This window comes from Equus przewalskii, chromosome 2 (assembly GCF_037783145.1).
Source record: "Equus przewalskii isolate Varuska chromosome 2, EquPr2, whole genome shotgun sequence".
Classification (NCBI taxonomy): domain Eukaryota; kingdom Metazoa; phylum Chordata; class Mammalia; order Perissodactyla; family Equidae; genus Equus; species Equus przewalskii.
This window is the reverse complement of record NC_091832.1, coordinates 15446260-15458527: the sequence shown is the minus strand read 5'-3', so window position 1 is coordinate 15458527 and position 12268 is coordinate 15446260. Positions and strand designations below refer to the sequence as shown.

The 12268-nt window shown below is 44.8% G+C and overlaps 2 protein-coding genes across 6 annotated transcripts in view; one reads left to right on the top strand and one right to left on the bottom strand.

The window, feature by feature from the left end:
- Window positions 1-2907: 2907 nt before the first annotated feature.
- SVBP (small vasohibin binding protein) lies at window positions 2908-8802 on the bottom strand. Of its 3 annotated transcripts, none has more exons than XM_070609965.1 (3): window positions 8710-8802; window positions 7863-8012; window positions 2908-3338 (listed from the first exon to the last, which is right to left on the bottom strand). In XM_070609965.1, the coding sequence occupies exons 2-3, from the start codon at window positions 7974-7976 to the stop codon at window positions 3252-3254; spliced, it is 201 nt and encodes a 66-aa protein (XP_070466066.1). In that variant the 5' UTR covers window positions 7977-8012; window positions 8710-8802; the 3' UTR covers window positions 2908-3251. The 3 variants fall into 3 exon arrangements, with proteins under 3 accessions (XP_070466066.1, XP_070466067.1, XP_070466068.1); XM_070609966.1 differs by having other exon boundaries at window positions 8654-8767; XM_070609967.1 differs by lacking the exon at window positions 8710-8802 and adding an exon at window positions 8149-8263.
- Window positions 3064-12268, top strand: part of ERMAP (erythroblast membrane associated protein (Scianna blood group)) — a 31325-nt gene continuing 22120 nt past the window's right edge. Inside the window, exon 1 of one of the 3 annotated variants that reach the window (XM_070609964.1) lies at window positions 3064-3560. The gene's annotated coding sequence lies outside the window, so the exon portion shown is untranslated. Of the gene's footprint in view, window positions 3561-7966; window positions 8098-12268 lie in introns of those variants that run through there. The other 2 variants (XM_070609960.1, XM_070609962.1) reach the window with 2 other exon arrangements.

Here is a 12268-nt window from a genome sequence, read left to right as displayed (position 1 = left end):
CCACCACCTTGACACTGACAGTTTTCCAATACTCAAAGACAGTTCTTTTTTGAAGAAGAAGAAGATTAGCCCCCAGCTAACGTCCATGCCCATCTTTCTCTACTTTATATGTGGAACGCCACCACAGCATGGCTTGAGAAGTGGTGCATAGGTCTGAGCCCAGGATCCGAACTGATGAACCCTGGGCCGCTGAAGCAGATTGCATGAACTTAACCACTACACCACTGGGCTGGTCCTTACTCAAAGACATTTCTTTTTTTTTTTTTAAAGATTTTATTTTGTCTTTTTCTCCCAAGGCTCACTGGTACATAGTTGTGTATTTTTAGTTGTGGATCCTTCTAGTTGTGGCATGTGGGACGCCACCTCAGCGTGGCTTGATGAGCGGTGCCACGTCTGTGCCCGGGATTCAAACTGGCAAAACCCTGGGCTGCTGAAGCAGAGTGTGCAAACCTAATCACTTGGCCACAGGGCTGGTCCCTCAAAGACATTTCTGATGTGATCAGTGGGGATATTAATGAATATGTTTTTGTTTGGTTTTTGGTGAGGAAGATTGGCCCTGAGCTAACATTTATTGCCAATCTTCCACTTTTTGTTTGAGGAAGATTGTTGCTAACATCTGTGGCAGTCCTCCTCTATTTTGTATGTGGGAAGCTGCCACAGCATGGTTTGATGAGTGATATGTAGGTCTGTGCCTGGGATCTGAAACTGTGAACCCCAGGCCGCTGAAACGGAGTGCATGAACTTAACCACTATACCACTGGGCCAGCCCCATTATTAATTTTTTGATGCAAGCCTTCAAAAACATCTTCTCTTACCTCTGATAAACTGGGAATGGATCACATCAGGGCTGAGGCATTTCATGCAAGTAAGCAGAAACGATGTGTTCTAGTTTTCATTGATTATGCTTCTAAGAGCCTTAGCATTTGTGCTATTCCAACTATGGATACAAAGGCCTCTGGAGCCCTTACCTTGGCATTTCTCAGGTAGGAGATAAACCATTTCGTTTTTTAAAATGTGAATAAAAAGATGATCCATTCCTGTCTTGGTTCAGGTATCCTCTCATTTCTCAAACTTTTTTTTTTTTTTTTTACCACAACCCACAGTAAGAAAAAACTTTGACCTCAAATGCAGTATACACATTCGTAAGTGTATATAAACCTGAAACAAAAGCTTCATGAGACAATATCCTTACCACATGTGATATTTTTTAATCTATTCTATTATTTCATTTAAAAGAAAAGCTGGCCACAATTTATTAAACTGATTTTACAAACGCTTACAGTTTGAAAAACTGCAACACTAGAACACCTCTCTAGAACAGAGTGTGTCCAGGGCTGATACACGTTAATACAAGCAGTTCCCAGCTAAGGATCAGAATCTTTCCAGCCAACGCTCATGCATTACTTGGTTCTGTGAAATCTGAAACATTTCTCATGAAACAAGGTGTCTGGGAAGGGAAGTAACATTTACTGAGTATCTATTACACACATTACCTTATTTATTTCTCAACCAGTGATCCTGAGAGGAAGAAAATACTATTCCATTACATAGATGGGAAAAGTGAGGCTTGGAGAAGTTAGTAACTTATCCAGCATAGAATTGGTGCTTGAGGAGCTGGCCCTGTGGCCTAGTGGTTAAGTTCGGCGTGCTCCACTTCAGTGGCCTGGGTTCAGTTCTGGGTGCAGACCTACACCACTCATCAGTGGCCATGTTGTTGCAGCGACTCACATACAAAATAGAGGAAAACTGGCAACAGATGTTAGCTCTGGGCGAATCTTCCTCAGCAAAAAAAAAGAAAAAAAGAATTGGTAGTTGACCCCAGGTCATTTGTCTCCAAAAACTGTGCTCTTTCTAACACACGACGGCATTTCCTTAGGTTTATGACAACAGCTCACCCCAAACCCGTACTCCTCCAAAAAACAAAACCAAAAAATTTCCATTCACCCAAATTCAGCAGGATATCACAGAACTGAATTACCATTTGTGGGGATAATTTATGTAGAGATTATCCTTATTTTTGGGCTCTCCCCAAAACACATTCCCCTGCAGTGGTAGCAAGTTTCTTACACCCCATTAACGCCCCAGTTTACTCCTAAAACAAGCCACAGCAATGGGAACAGAATTCTCAGCGACTTCAGAGGCACCAGGGAGACAAAGACGAGCGGGGGACCACTTAAGACGTCCCAGCACCGGCAGGGAAAACGCAGGCATTTCCAGCGCGGAGAGCGAAGGAGGTGGCAGCGTTTGGCTCTTTTGCTGTAACTGATGATCTGCCTCATCCCCACACATATCCCACTTCATGGCATCCTTCTTCCCCCACTCCCGAGGAATAGCTGGAAATGAAACATCCTGAGAGAACAGCCTCTCCTTTTGCGCAGCATTAACATAACGCCAGCGCTAGAACTGAGGTATGAGCCACCATTCCTGACGCCAACGTCTGCTGCAGAAACAACTTTACATTTCCACACCCAAGATGGCGGGCGCATGGGTCCAGCCTGAATATTCCCATCATCAACCCATTTCTAGGCCTGGTAAAGTAGCCCCCAAAATGAAAAACCCAAAGCACCTGCACCCCTCTCCCTGTTGGTGCACGCCTGCCGCTGGCTGTCTACATGCGCAAAGGGAGAAGGGTCCCAGCTTCCAGCCCCAACCCTGAGCAGCGGCTCACCTGGGAGTAAAGGGTCGCGTATTCATACCTGTGTGGCCAAAAACTTAGGGTCTGTGAGGTCTCCAGGAAGAATGAGAACTGGAAGCAGTCACGGTCTTTCTCTCCTCTCCTCTCCTGTCCACTCCCCTCCCGAGGGAGAAAGGGTGCCCTCTGCTCACCTCAACTCTTCTTACCCCGTACAGTCTCTTTGACGGCACTTTCTACGGCTAGGCACCCCCAAACTAACGTATGAGCAAATGAACATTTTATTAGAATTTTATTTGTATTTTTGGAGAAGATTTAGTTTCACAAGAAACACTGATTTTTCTCAAACAATAGAAAAAGGTTAAAAAAAAAAACACAAGGATCTATTGTCTTAGAAGAATAAACAAGTCTCTTCAGCAAGCATTGGGCCAATTCAGACTGGAGAAACCAGTGAGGCAGAAGTGACATAGGCAGTTCAGATGGATCCAGTTTTAGGAATAACACAAATGTCTTCTTGTCTAGTTCTGTAAGGCTCCAAATGGGCCATCTCAGCTTAAAACTGGTAAGAGGCTCACAAACGAAGCCTCCAGGGCCCCATCTCGGTGGACGCAGGGGCGGCTCACTCTCCAGGAGGCTGCATCTGCTTGCAGAACTCATCGAACTGCTGCTGCTCCAGCTCTGTCATGACTCTGTTGAGAGCATAGATCTGACAGGCAGAAAAAGAGACGTCAGCAGTGGACGCGGCTGCTTGGCATGCCTTCAGACACAACAGGCCGGGGCATCTGAAAATCCCAGAACCGCATCAGTAATGAGGCACAGTGATAAGCGAACAGCAGAGGTGGAGATGAATTCTATTTGGGGAATCACGAAAGAAGAAGGGAGGCAGGTGGCTTGCTCTGACTTTAAAGGATCAGCAGGATTCGAACAGGTAGAGATTGGGGAAGGGACATGATAGGTGCGGGGGGCGGGGATTATGATTAAATAAATACAATGGAAAAGTATAAGATTAGTTCGGGAAACTTCAAGTATGCTTATATACTATGAAGGCTATTACAGAGTGGGAGTTGGGGAGCTGGAGAAACCAAGGAAAGTATGTTGGGGTCGTAGATAGCTGCTATGCCAAGGAATCTGGACTTATCAGTCCAGCTCTGGAGGGCCAGCAAAGGCAAGTGGGCAGGGGAGCAACCTGATTCCATCGGTGCCCTGGGAAGGAGAACTGGAGACTGTGTGCGGGATGGAGTGAGGGGAGGAGAGCTCACAGGCCACTCAGGAGGCATCTCTGACAGCAGTCCAGGAAGGAGGGGAGGGGAAGGTGACCAAGGCAGGCAGTGGGGGTGGAAAGAAACCGCAAAATGCACTGAGGTGAAAGGCAGGGTACCCACCTTGTTCCTCAGCTTGCAGCCCTCCATCAATCCACTAAGAACAGAAACATCATAAAAATTCCCAATTTGTGGAAGAGAAAAACAAAGGGGTATGTTTATGTGTAGGGGATATAACTTGATTAATTAAAAAGAAGACAAGGGGGGAACACAGAAACTGAGAAGTGAGACAAATGGGCAGTGCAAAATAAGAGCAGAAATTAATGAAAAAGCAACCAAATGTACAATAGAGAGGATCACCATAACTGTGAGACAGATCTTGGAAAACACTGAAGAAAACCCTGTAAACCTCTGGCGTGACCGATCAGCTCAAAGGGAGTGGACACAAGAAAACATTATTAGAATTAAAAGAAAACATAATTACTGGTACCATGGAGATTAAAACAAAACATGCACTTTGTGTCAATAAGTTTGAAAACTTAAATTCCTAGAAAAAGTAAAAGGATAAAAACTGACTAGGATAAATAGAAAACTTGAATGATCCTATAATGGTTTTTTTTCCAAATATTTTTTTTATTTTGGTGAGATCCTATCATCTTTAAGGAAAATGAAATTCCACAGTGATGAAAATAGTTACAAACACCACCACAAGTGATTCTCAAAAAGCATCATACTGACAGTTAAAATGGTTAAGTTTTATGTTATGTATATGTTACCACAGTAAAAACAAATAAATAAATTAGAATGGTTAAACAAAAGATGCTGAGTGAAGAGAGCCAGTCACAAAATATAGTAACATATATAAAGTTCAGAACCCCCCAGATTTAGACAATATATTGTTATGCTACAAAATATTATTTAGGGGTAGATAGAGAAGTAGTAAATTAATACAGAACAGCAAGGGAGTGATTAGAGTAAAATTAAGGAACGAGGCCACTGCTAATGGGAAGGCCTGGGGACGTGCCGAGGGGGCCTGAGGGGCTCTAAGTTGTGGGTTGCGTTCTATTTCTCTAGTTGGGTGTTAGGTACAAGGGTGTGTTTTATTCATATTCTCTAAGCTGCACACACACATTATACGTATACTTTTAACACATATGTTTTTTAAAAATCCTCATCCGTGCTTTAAGGAGCATTTGTAATCTGCACATTACTGTGCTGAGACTGAGAGGACATTAAATAGCTTCTTGGAGACCCCTAGATCAAGGAGGCAGACTGGTGGGAGAAAGGGGAAAATCAAAGAAAAAAGAAACTTAACATGGGTCAGGGGGTCCGAGCCAAGGAATGACAGACTTTCAGGAAGAAAAGGGCCCCCAATAGTGTCAAATGCTGCTTCAACTGCCAAATGTACCTTCTGCTCCCTTTCACCCCTCACATCTCTCCTTCACATGGAAGTTTCTGGAATGTGGCATCTTTGCAGAACTGAATGGGAACTGTGCCTCTTCCTCCCCCGAAGGGGTCTTGTCACATTCCTGTGTTAGGAGACTGCATTCCAGGCAATGCACATAAAGAACGCAGCAAGGCAGCTGTAAGGCGGGCGCAAAAAGCAGGAGGCGAAGGTCAGAAGATCTTAGCTCGCAGTCCTGCCTGCAATCTCGCATTAACGACGGATCCTGGTCACATCGCTTCACTTCAAAGTGGGGATAATACCTTCTCCCTCACAGAGGTATTTCATCTATCCCCACCTTATTCCAGGAAGGATTTACAAAGGTGAAAATGGGAGTAACAATAATACCTGTGTAACAATAACGAGCCCTGGGGTAAGGATACATGTGGCCGTGCATGTCAGGTTGGCCCTGTGCCCGGCACATCTGAAGTGCTCAACAAGTGCTAGAGTGCAACTCCAATATTAGATTTCAGCCAGTCAACATAAGCATCGTCAGTTGTTCAATTTAGAGTCCACACAACAAACACAAACCGACCGCATGAAGCACAGATGCCTACTAACAATCGAGGCCCGTACTGAGCGCTTTCTCAGTGCCAGGCTGTGCTAAGTGCACGACATGTAGCATTTCTGTTCCTGACAACAATCCTGTGAGGCAGAGATTGCCATCCTCATTTCACCAAGGAGGAATCGAGGAACAGCAGTTCAGAGAGGTTAAGCATCTTGTCCAAGGTCACAGGGGAAGAAGTGGGGTTTACGGAGGAGCTGGGACTTGAAATCAGACAAGTAAATCTGACCTGTGTAACCTCATGGGAAGGGTGTCAATAAGGACACGAACGACGTCCTGAACAACACCTGTCCCCATAGCGTGCACAAAGGAGTGTCCTAGGGCTGCTTCTTACAGCGGCCCTCAATTGTTCGCCAAAGGGCCCTGCAGTAAAACCATCTGGGGGCAGGATCCAGCAGGGGCGGGGAGGTGAAGGACAGGGGAGGACAATTTGTTGGAATCCAGGTCCACAGCTTCAGACGGTCTGTCTTAATCCAAAGGCAGATTTCAGTTTACAGATTAACTGCAAACACACTATTACATTTACTTACCATGTTTACTCTCTGCCTCCCCCACCCAGTGCAGCTCCAGAAGGCAAAGATTCTTCCCTGCCTGTGCAGTCATGGGTCTCAAGTTCCCACAACAGTGCCTGGCACACGGGAGCCGCTCAATATTTGTTTAATGAACGGATCAAATTAACAAAAATTTAAAATCTGCCACTAGCAAGTGTTGCAAAGGAAGTGAGGAATGAGAATTCTCTTCCACTGCTAATGGGGGTGCAAACTCGGACAATTTCTTTGAGAGCAATTTGGCAATGTTTAGTAAAACTGAAATGTACCCAGTATCTCTACTTGTAGTTACATAAGCCCTAAGAAATTCTAGCACAGGTGCCAAAGGAGATACCTAAAGGTTTTTCATTAAAGCAATGTTTGCAATAGCAAAAAAACTACAAATAATGCAAATGTCCATCACTGGAGGAACACGTTAATACACTAAAGTGGATTCATAAAAGAGACTACTGTAAGCAGTGTGAGGAATAAACTAGATTCTTATATTAACATGAATAGTCTAAAAAACATAATGTAAGCAAAACGCAAAACAAAACGTGGAACTTTATTAATTTAAACATTTAAAACACAAAAGAACATTGTATCTTGTTCAAGGATATCTATTAATATATTTGAGTATAAAAATATATTAAAAAAAATAGTGGTTGCCCATAAGGAGGAGTAAAAGGGTGTATGACAGGAAAGGGGCAAAGTGGACTTCAAATTTATATGTAATTTTTATTTATCTTATTTCAAAAAGACTCCAGGCAAATACGACAAAACATTAACCATTACCAATCTGGGTGTTGAGTACCCAGATCATTGTTGTAACAGTCTATTTTTCTGTGTTTTTAAATTTCTTACAAAAAGAGAGAAAGAAATGAACAAAATGAACAGAAAGAGGGAAAAGAGTGTAGCAAGCTTTTTCCTGATATTAAATACTGAAAATACCCACATCTGGACGTGGTTCAACAGAGGCAGGGTAAACCGCTTAAGCTTTTTATTCTCAAGTTGATTGTAAGTGTTGACAGAACAAAGGAACACACTGGTGGGAGCTGAGCTTGGGCCTCCACTTCCTGGGTGTGAGCAGCCCCTCTCTGGGTGAAATCCAGCACATCTGTGCCAGGGGGTGTCTGACATCTGCTCTCTCACTCTGAACCCGCCCTTGCACACCCCTTCTCTTTCTTCTTTCCCTCAGGTCCCTCCCACAGAGGCCAGGAGTCCTCTGGAGACCTGGGACTGGCCAGGCTCTGACGCTAACTGGCACGTGACTCTGGGCTGCCCCTTCATCATTCTGGCCCTCAGTGATCTCTCTAAACCTGGCGAGCACCTGTTCTGGCAGAGGCCAGCAGGGCCCCATCACAGCTCTCCTCTCTGCTATTTCTCTATTCCCACATCACCTCCAGCAGCCCACAGGCCCCCTCCTCCATCTCACCTCTGCTCTTTGTCTCTGCTTCAGCTCCTGCTGGGCTGACTTCTGCTTGGCCTTCTCAACTCTGCTGACAGGTTCTTTAACTTTGGATTTTTCTTTACGTGCAGGTGGATCCATGACTCGGCTTCTGAATACTTCTTAGTCAGCTCTGACCTGGATGGTACAGAAAGAGGCTGACTTTAAAAAAAAAAAAAAGAGAAAGAACTGCCAGTCACTCGCTCAGCCCCTTCTTTGACAGGTGAGGCAGAGTGGCCCGGTGGAAAGCGCGCTAGATTTCGTGGAGCAGGACCTGAGTCCCACCGCCGCGACCTCGCTGGGCGTCCCTGGGAAAATCTCCCCACACTGAGCCTCAGTTTTCTCTGTCCGCAAAATGGGACAACAGTCCATTCCCTGGCCTCCTGCCAGAGCTGCCCTGAGGTCCAAATGAAAAGGCCCACGTGGAAGCGCTTCACACACTGCGGCGCGCTGCACCCAGCGTGGGGCTGTGTAACCGCGAGGACCCCCAGGCCCAGGGGGACCGGCCAGGCGAGGTCTCGAAGCGGGGCGGCCCGAGCCTCGCTCCCTCCCGGGCCTTCGGGCCACGGCTTCCCCACCGCCGCCCCGCTGGACAGTTACATCCCGGCTCGGCCGCAGGGTCCCCGCCCCCGCACGGGCCCGCCCTCCGCCGCCCGGCCCGCCCTGGGCCCCAGCCCGGCCCCAGGGGAGGCCGCCCCTCCCGCCGCTGCCCTTTCCGGGTGCGAAATGGCGGCGGGCGGCGCGCGGGCACCGGCGCCTTCCCTCTCCGGCCTCCGGACCTTGGGGCCCGCCGCGTCGCAGACACGGCCCACGCGGGTATCCCCGCCCGTTCTACCTCGGGGCCTGGAGTCCCGAGCCCGCCGCGCCTCGGATTGGGCGGGGCCGGAGCCGGGGGCGGGGCCGGGGGGGGGGTGGAGCGGCGGGCTGGTGCGCTCCGAGGCCCCGCCCACAGGCAGGGCCGCGCGTGCGCAGAGAAGCTGTCTGGACTCCCAGGGAAGGCGCTGGGGCAGGGGCCGTTAGGAGTAACCAAAGCTTTTCCTGGGAATATATCCTGGGACAGCCGCTAGACTTGGAAGGGCGAGCTCTGAGACCTGGGACTGGAATTGTAATCTTCTGAACCTCAGTTTCTTAATTCCAAAAGCTGAGACGGTGATTGCTGCCTTCTTGATTTACAAGCTTATTAGGAAGATCAAGTGAGATGCTGTTTGCCACACTGCTTTGAAAAAGGAAATTGTGACAGAAGCACGGTCAATATAAACATAGAGAAACGTTCAAGTTCACTGATAATTGATAATTTTACAGTTACGATTTTGCAAATTAAAATAGCTGGCTATCATTTTTCATTTATTAGATTAGTAAGGATTGAAGAAAGTCGTAGATAAGTGCTTTGACAACAGAAATCTTGTGCAGTCTGATAATAATAACAACAAGAACAATAATAATAGCTACCTCTCTTCTGGGCTTCCAGGCACTGTTTTTAGAGCTTCACATTTATTCTTCATAATAAGTATGTATAATAATATACTAATATTATCCCCGTTTTACAGATAAGGGAACAGAGGCACCGAGAAGTTAAGTGACTTGTCCAAGGTCACGTGCCTGGTACGTGCCTCAGCAAGTATTTCAGCCAGGATACAGGATAGGACAGTGGCCTATCCAAAGGAAAACGTGTTCAGCCCCGTTGCTTTTGTTCCTCTAAGGACTCGGCAAGAACTGAAACAAATGATGGAGGCTAAGCAGACAGTAGCTCAGACCGGCACTCATACCTCTTCAAAGTATAAATTGTCACAACCTTTTTGGAAGCTCGTTTAGCATTATACATCAGACACCTTAAAAAGAGCACAACTCCACAAAAAGACAAATATGGCCTGGTTCCTCTCATACGAGATATCTAAAGTAGTCAAACTCAGAAAGTAGACTGGTGATCGATGGGGGCTGGGAGAGGGGGAGAAAGGAAGTTATTTAATGGATACAGAGTTTCAGTTTTGCAAGATGAAATGTGCGTATAGTTAATACCACTGTGCTGTACACTTAAAAGTGATCAGAATGGTAAATTTTGTGTTTTTTTTACCACAATAAAAAAGAATGAGCACAACTTTTGACTCAGCAACTCCACTTCTAAGTTATCCTAACTAAATCATCAGAGAGAGAACTATCCCTAAGAGTAAAAAGCTGGAAACAACCAAAATATTTGTAATAGGAGTTGATTAAATACCTGATAGGATAGCTATAATGGGATTCTGTGCAGCCATTAAAATGACATAGAAGAATATCAATTGACATAATAAAATGTTTTTAGCATATTAAATGAAAAAGTTACAAAAATATATGCAACATAATCACAATATTTGTTTTATTGTTTCAAAAAACATTATTATATACACATAGAAAAGAGGCTTGATGAAAACACACCACAACGTAAATCCGGATTACTTTAAGAGTAAAGGTTGTTTTTATCTTCTTTGTGCCTTTATGTATTTTCCAAAATTTCCACGATGAATATTTATACTTGAGCAAGATTTATACTTTCTTCTTTCAATTAGAAGAAAGTGCAATAAATGTTATTTTTTAAATTCTATACAAATGTTGATTGGATTATTATTAGTAGTAAACTTAACAAAGCCAGAGTCTATTTCAGAAGTGTTGGCATAATAGTGGTATTTTACGTCTGTGTCATCTTGTACAGTTCATAAGGTTTATACAAGCTCTGGATTCGATTACAGCTGGAGACAGGGCGGGGACTTTTGGGAGGCATTAAAAAGCCAACGAAAACAGACTGGATATAGGGTATGAGGGAGTGGAAAAGCCAGACAGGAAGATTGGAAAAATAGTGTGGAAGCACTGATAAACGTGAAGGTATGATGAGCCGGCTTGGGAAAGGCCGAGGAAGAGGATAAGTCAGAGGTGTGTGTGTGTGTGTGTGTGTGTGTGTGTGGAGAGAGAGAGAGAGAAAGATGGTTAGTTTACACTTTTCTTTTCTTTTTTTGCTGAGGAAGATTTGTCTAACACCTGTTGCCAATCTTCCTCTTTTTTGGATTGAGGAAGATTAGCCCTGAGCTAATATCTATGCTGGTCTTACTCTGTTTTCCTCTATTTTGTATTTGGGTCACTGCCATAGCAGGACTTGAGAGGTGGTATAGGTCCATACCTGGGATCCGAACCCACGTACCTGGGCTGCTGAAGCAAAGGGCTCCAGGCTTAACCGCTGTACCACGGTGCCAGCCCTAGGTTAGTTTACACTTATAGGTGGCAATAGGCAAGAAGAGTTCAGTAAGCATGAGGTTCCACAAAGACACAGGTGTGGAGATACTGGTTTAGGATTCTTCATCAGGAAAGTGAAGGCTGGAGCCAGGAAGGAAGGAAAGTCCCCTCCTTGTTCTTCCACGAGTTTACGATCTCTCTCTCATCAACAGACTCTTGACCAGTCTGCAAAATTCCCTCGTCGGTTGACTTAGAGCTTACATTAATATAACTATAGAATATTCTTACAGTCAAGGTATATCCCATACTAAGACTACATTCACTTTATTGAACAACTTCTTTTCTTCTGGAGTAAAAAATTGCCTATTTTTTTATTTACTTCGCTGTCTATGCATCGATTGTGAATTATTCCAGAAACTCTCCATCAGGACTATAAAACATCTCTTGATCTGGTCACATGAACTGGTGAGCTTGCAATGTCATTTTTTGTTGTTGGAGACATCCTTCCTTAGGCCCATCCTCCTCTCGCTGCAAACCGTCGTCTTAGCCTTACTGTCTGACTGTCATTCTAGGACTTTCCCCAACCACATTCTGGGGATTCCCATCTGCTGTCTCCTGAGCCAAATCCCCTGTCTCCTGGGTCTTCCCATTCATGATTTATTCTCTCATTTTGAAGGAGCACATTCTCCAGTAACTTCCCCTTAAGAGGTTCATGGGAGGTAAATTTTTGAAATCTTGCTTGTCTAAAAATGGCTTTATTTTATTCTCACACTTGATTGACAGTTCAGCAGGGTACAAATTTCCAGATTGGAAATCATTTTCCCTCAGAATTTTAAAGTGTTAGTCCATTGTCATCCAGCTTCTCATGTGGCTAGACTCTTGAGAAGTCTGATCTATTCTGATTTCTGTTACTTCCTAGGTAATTTTTGTTTGTTCATTTGTTTATGGAAGATTTTAGGATATATATTTTTCCTTCGTCCTTGGGATTCTGAACCCTCATAATGACGTGTCCTGGTAAGTCTTTTGCATTCACTGCGCTAGGCACTCAGTGGTCCTTTTCAACTGGGAACTGTATAGTCTTCAATTCTGGAAAATTTTCTCTGTGATAGATTCCCTTGTTTTTTCATCTTTCCTCTTTCATTTTCCATCTCTTGGTTTTGTTTATTCCACTTTAAAGAGATTTTCCTGAACTT

What these genes read in the sequence shown, in the direction of transcription:
- SVBP (XM_070609965.1), bottom strand. Translation starts at nt 7,976, where the DNA reads ATGGATCCACCTGCACGTAAAGAAAAATCCAAAGTTAAAGAACCTGTC. An exon ending in AGCAGAGACAAAGAGCAGAG is followed by an intron (nt 3,339 to 7,862) that starts GTGAGATGGAGG and finishes TCTGCCTGTCAG; the next exon opens with ATCTATGCTCTCAACAGAGT.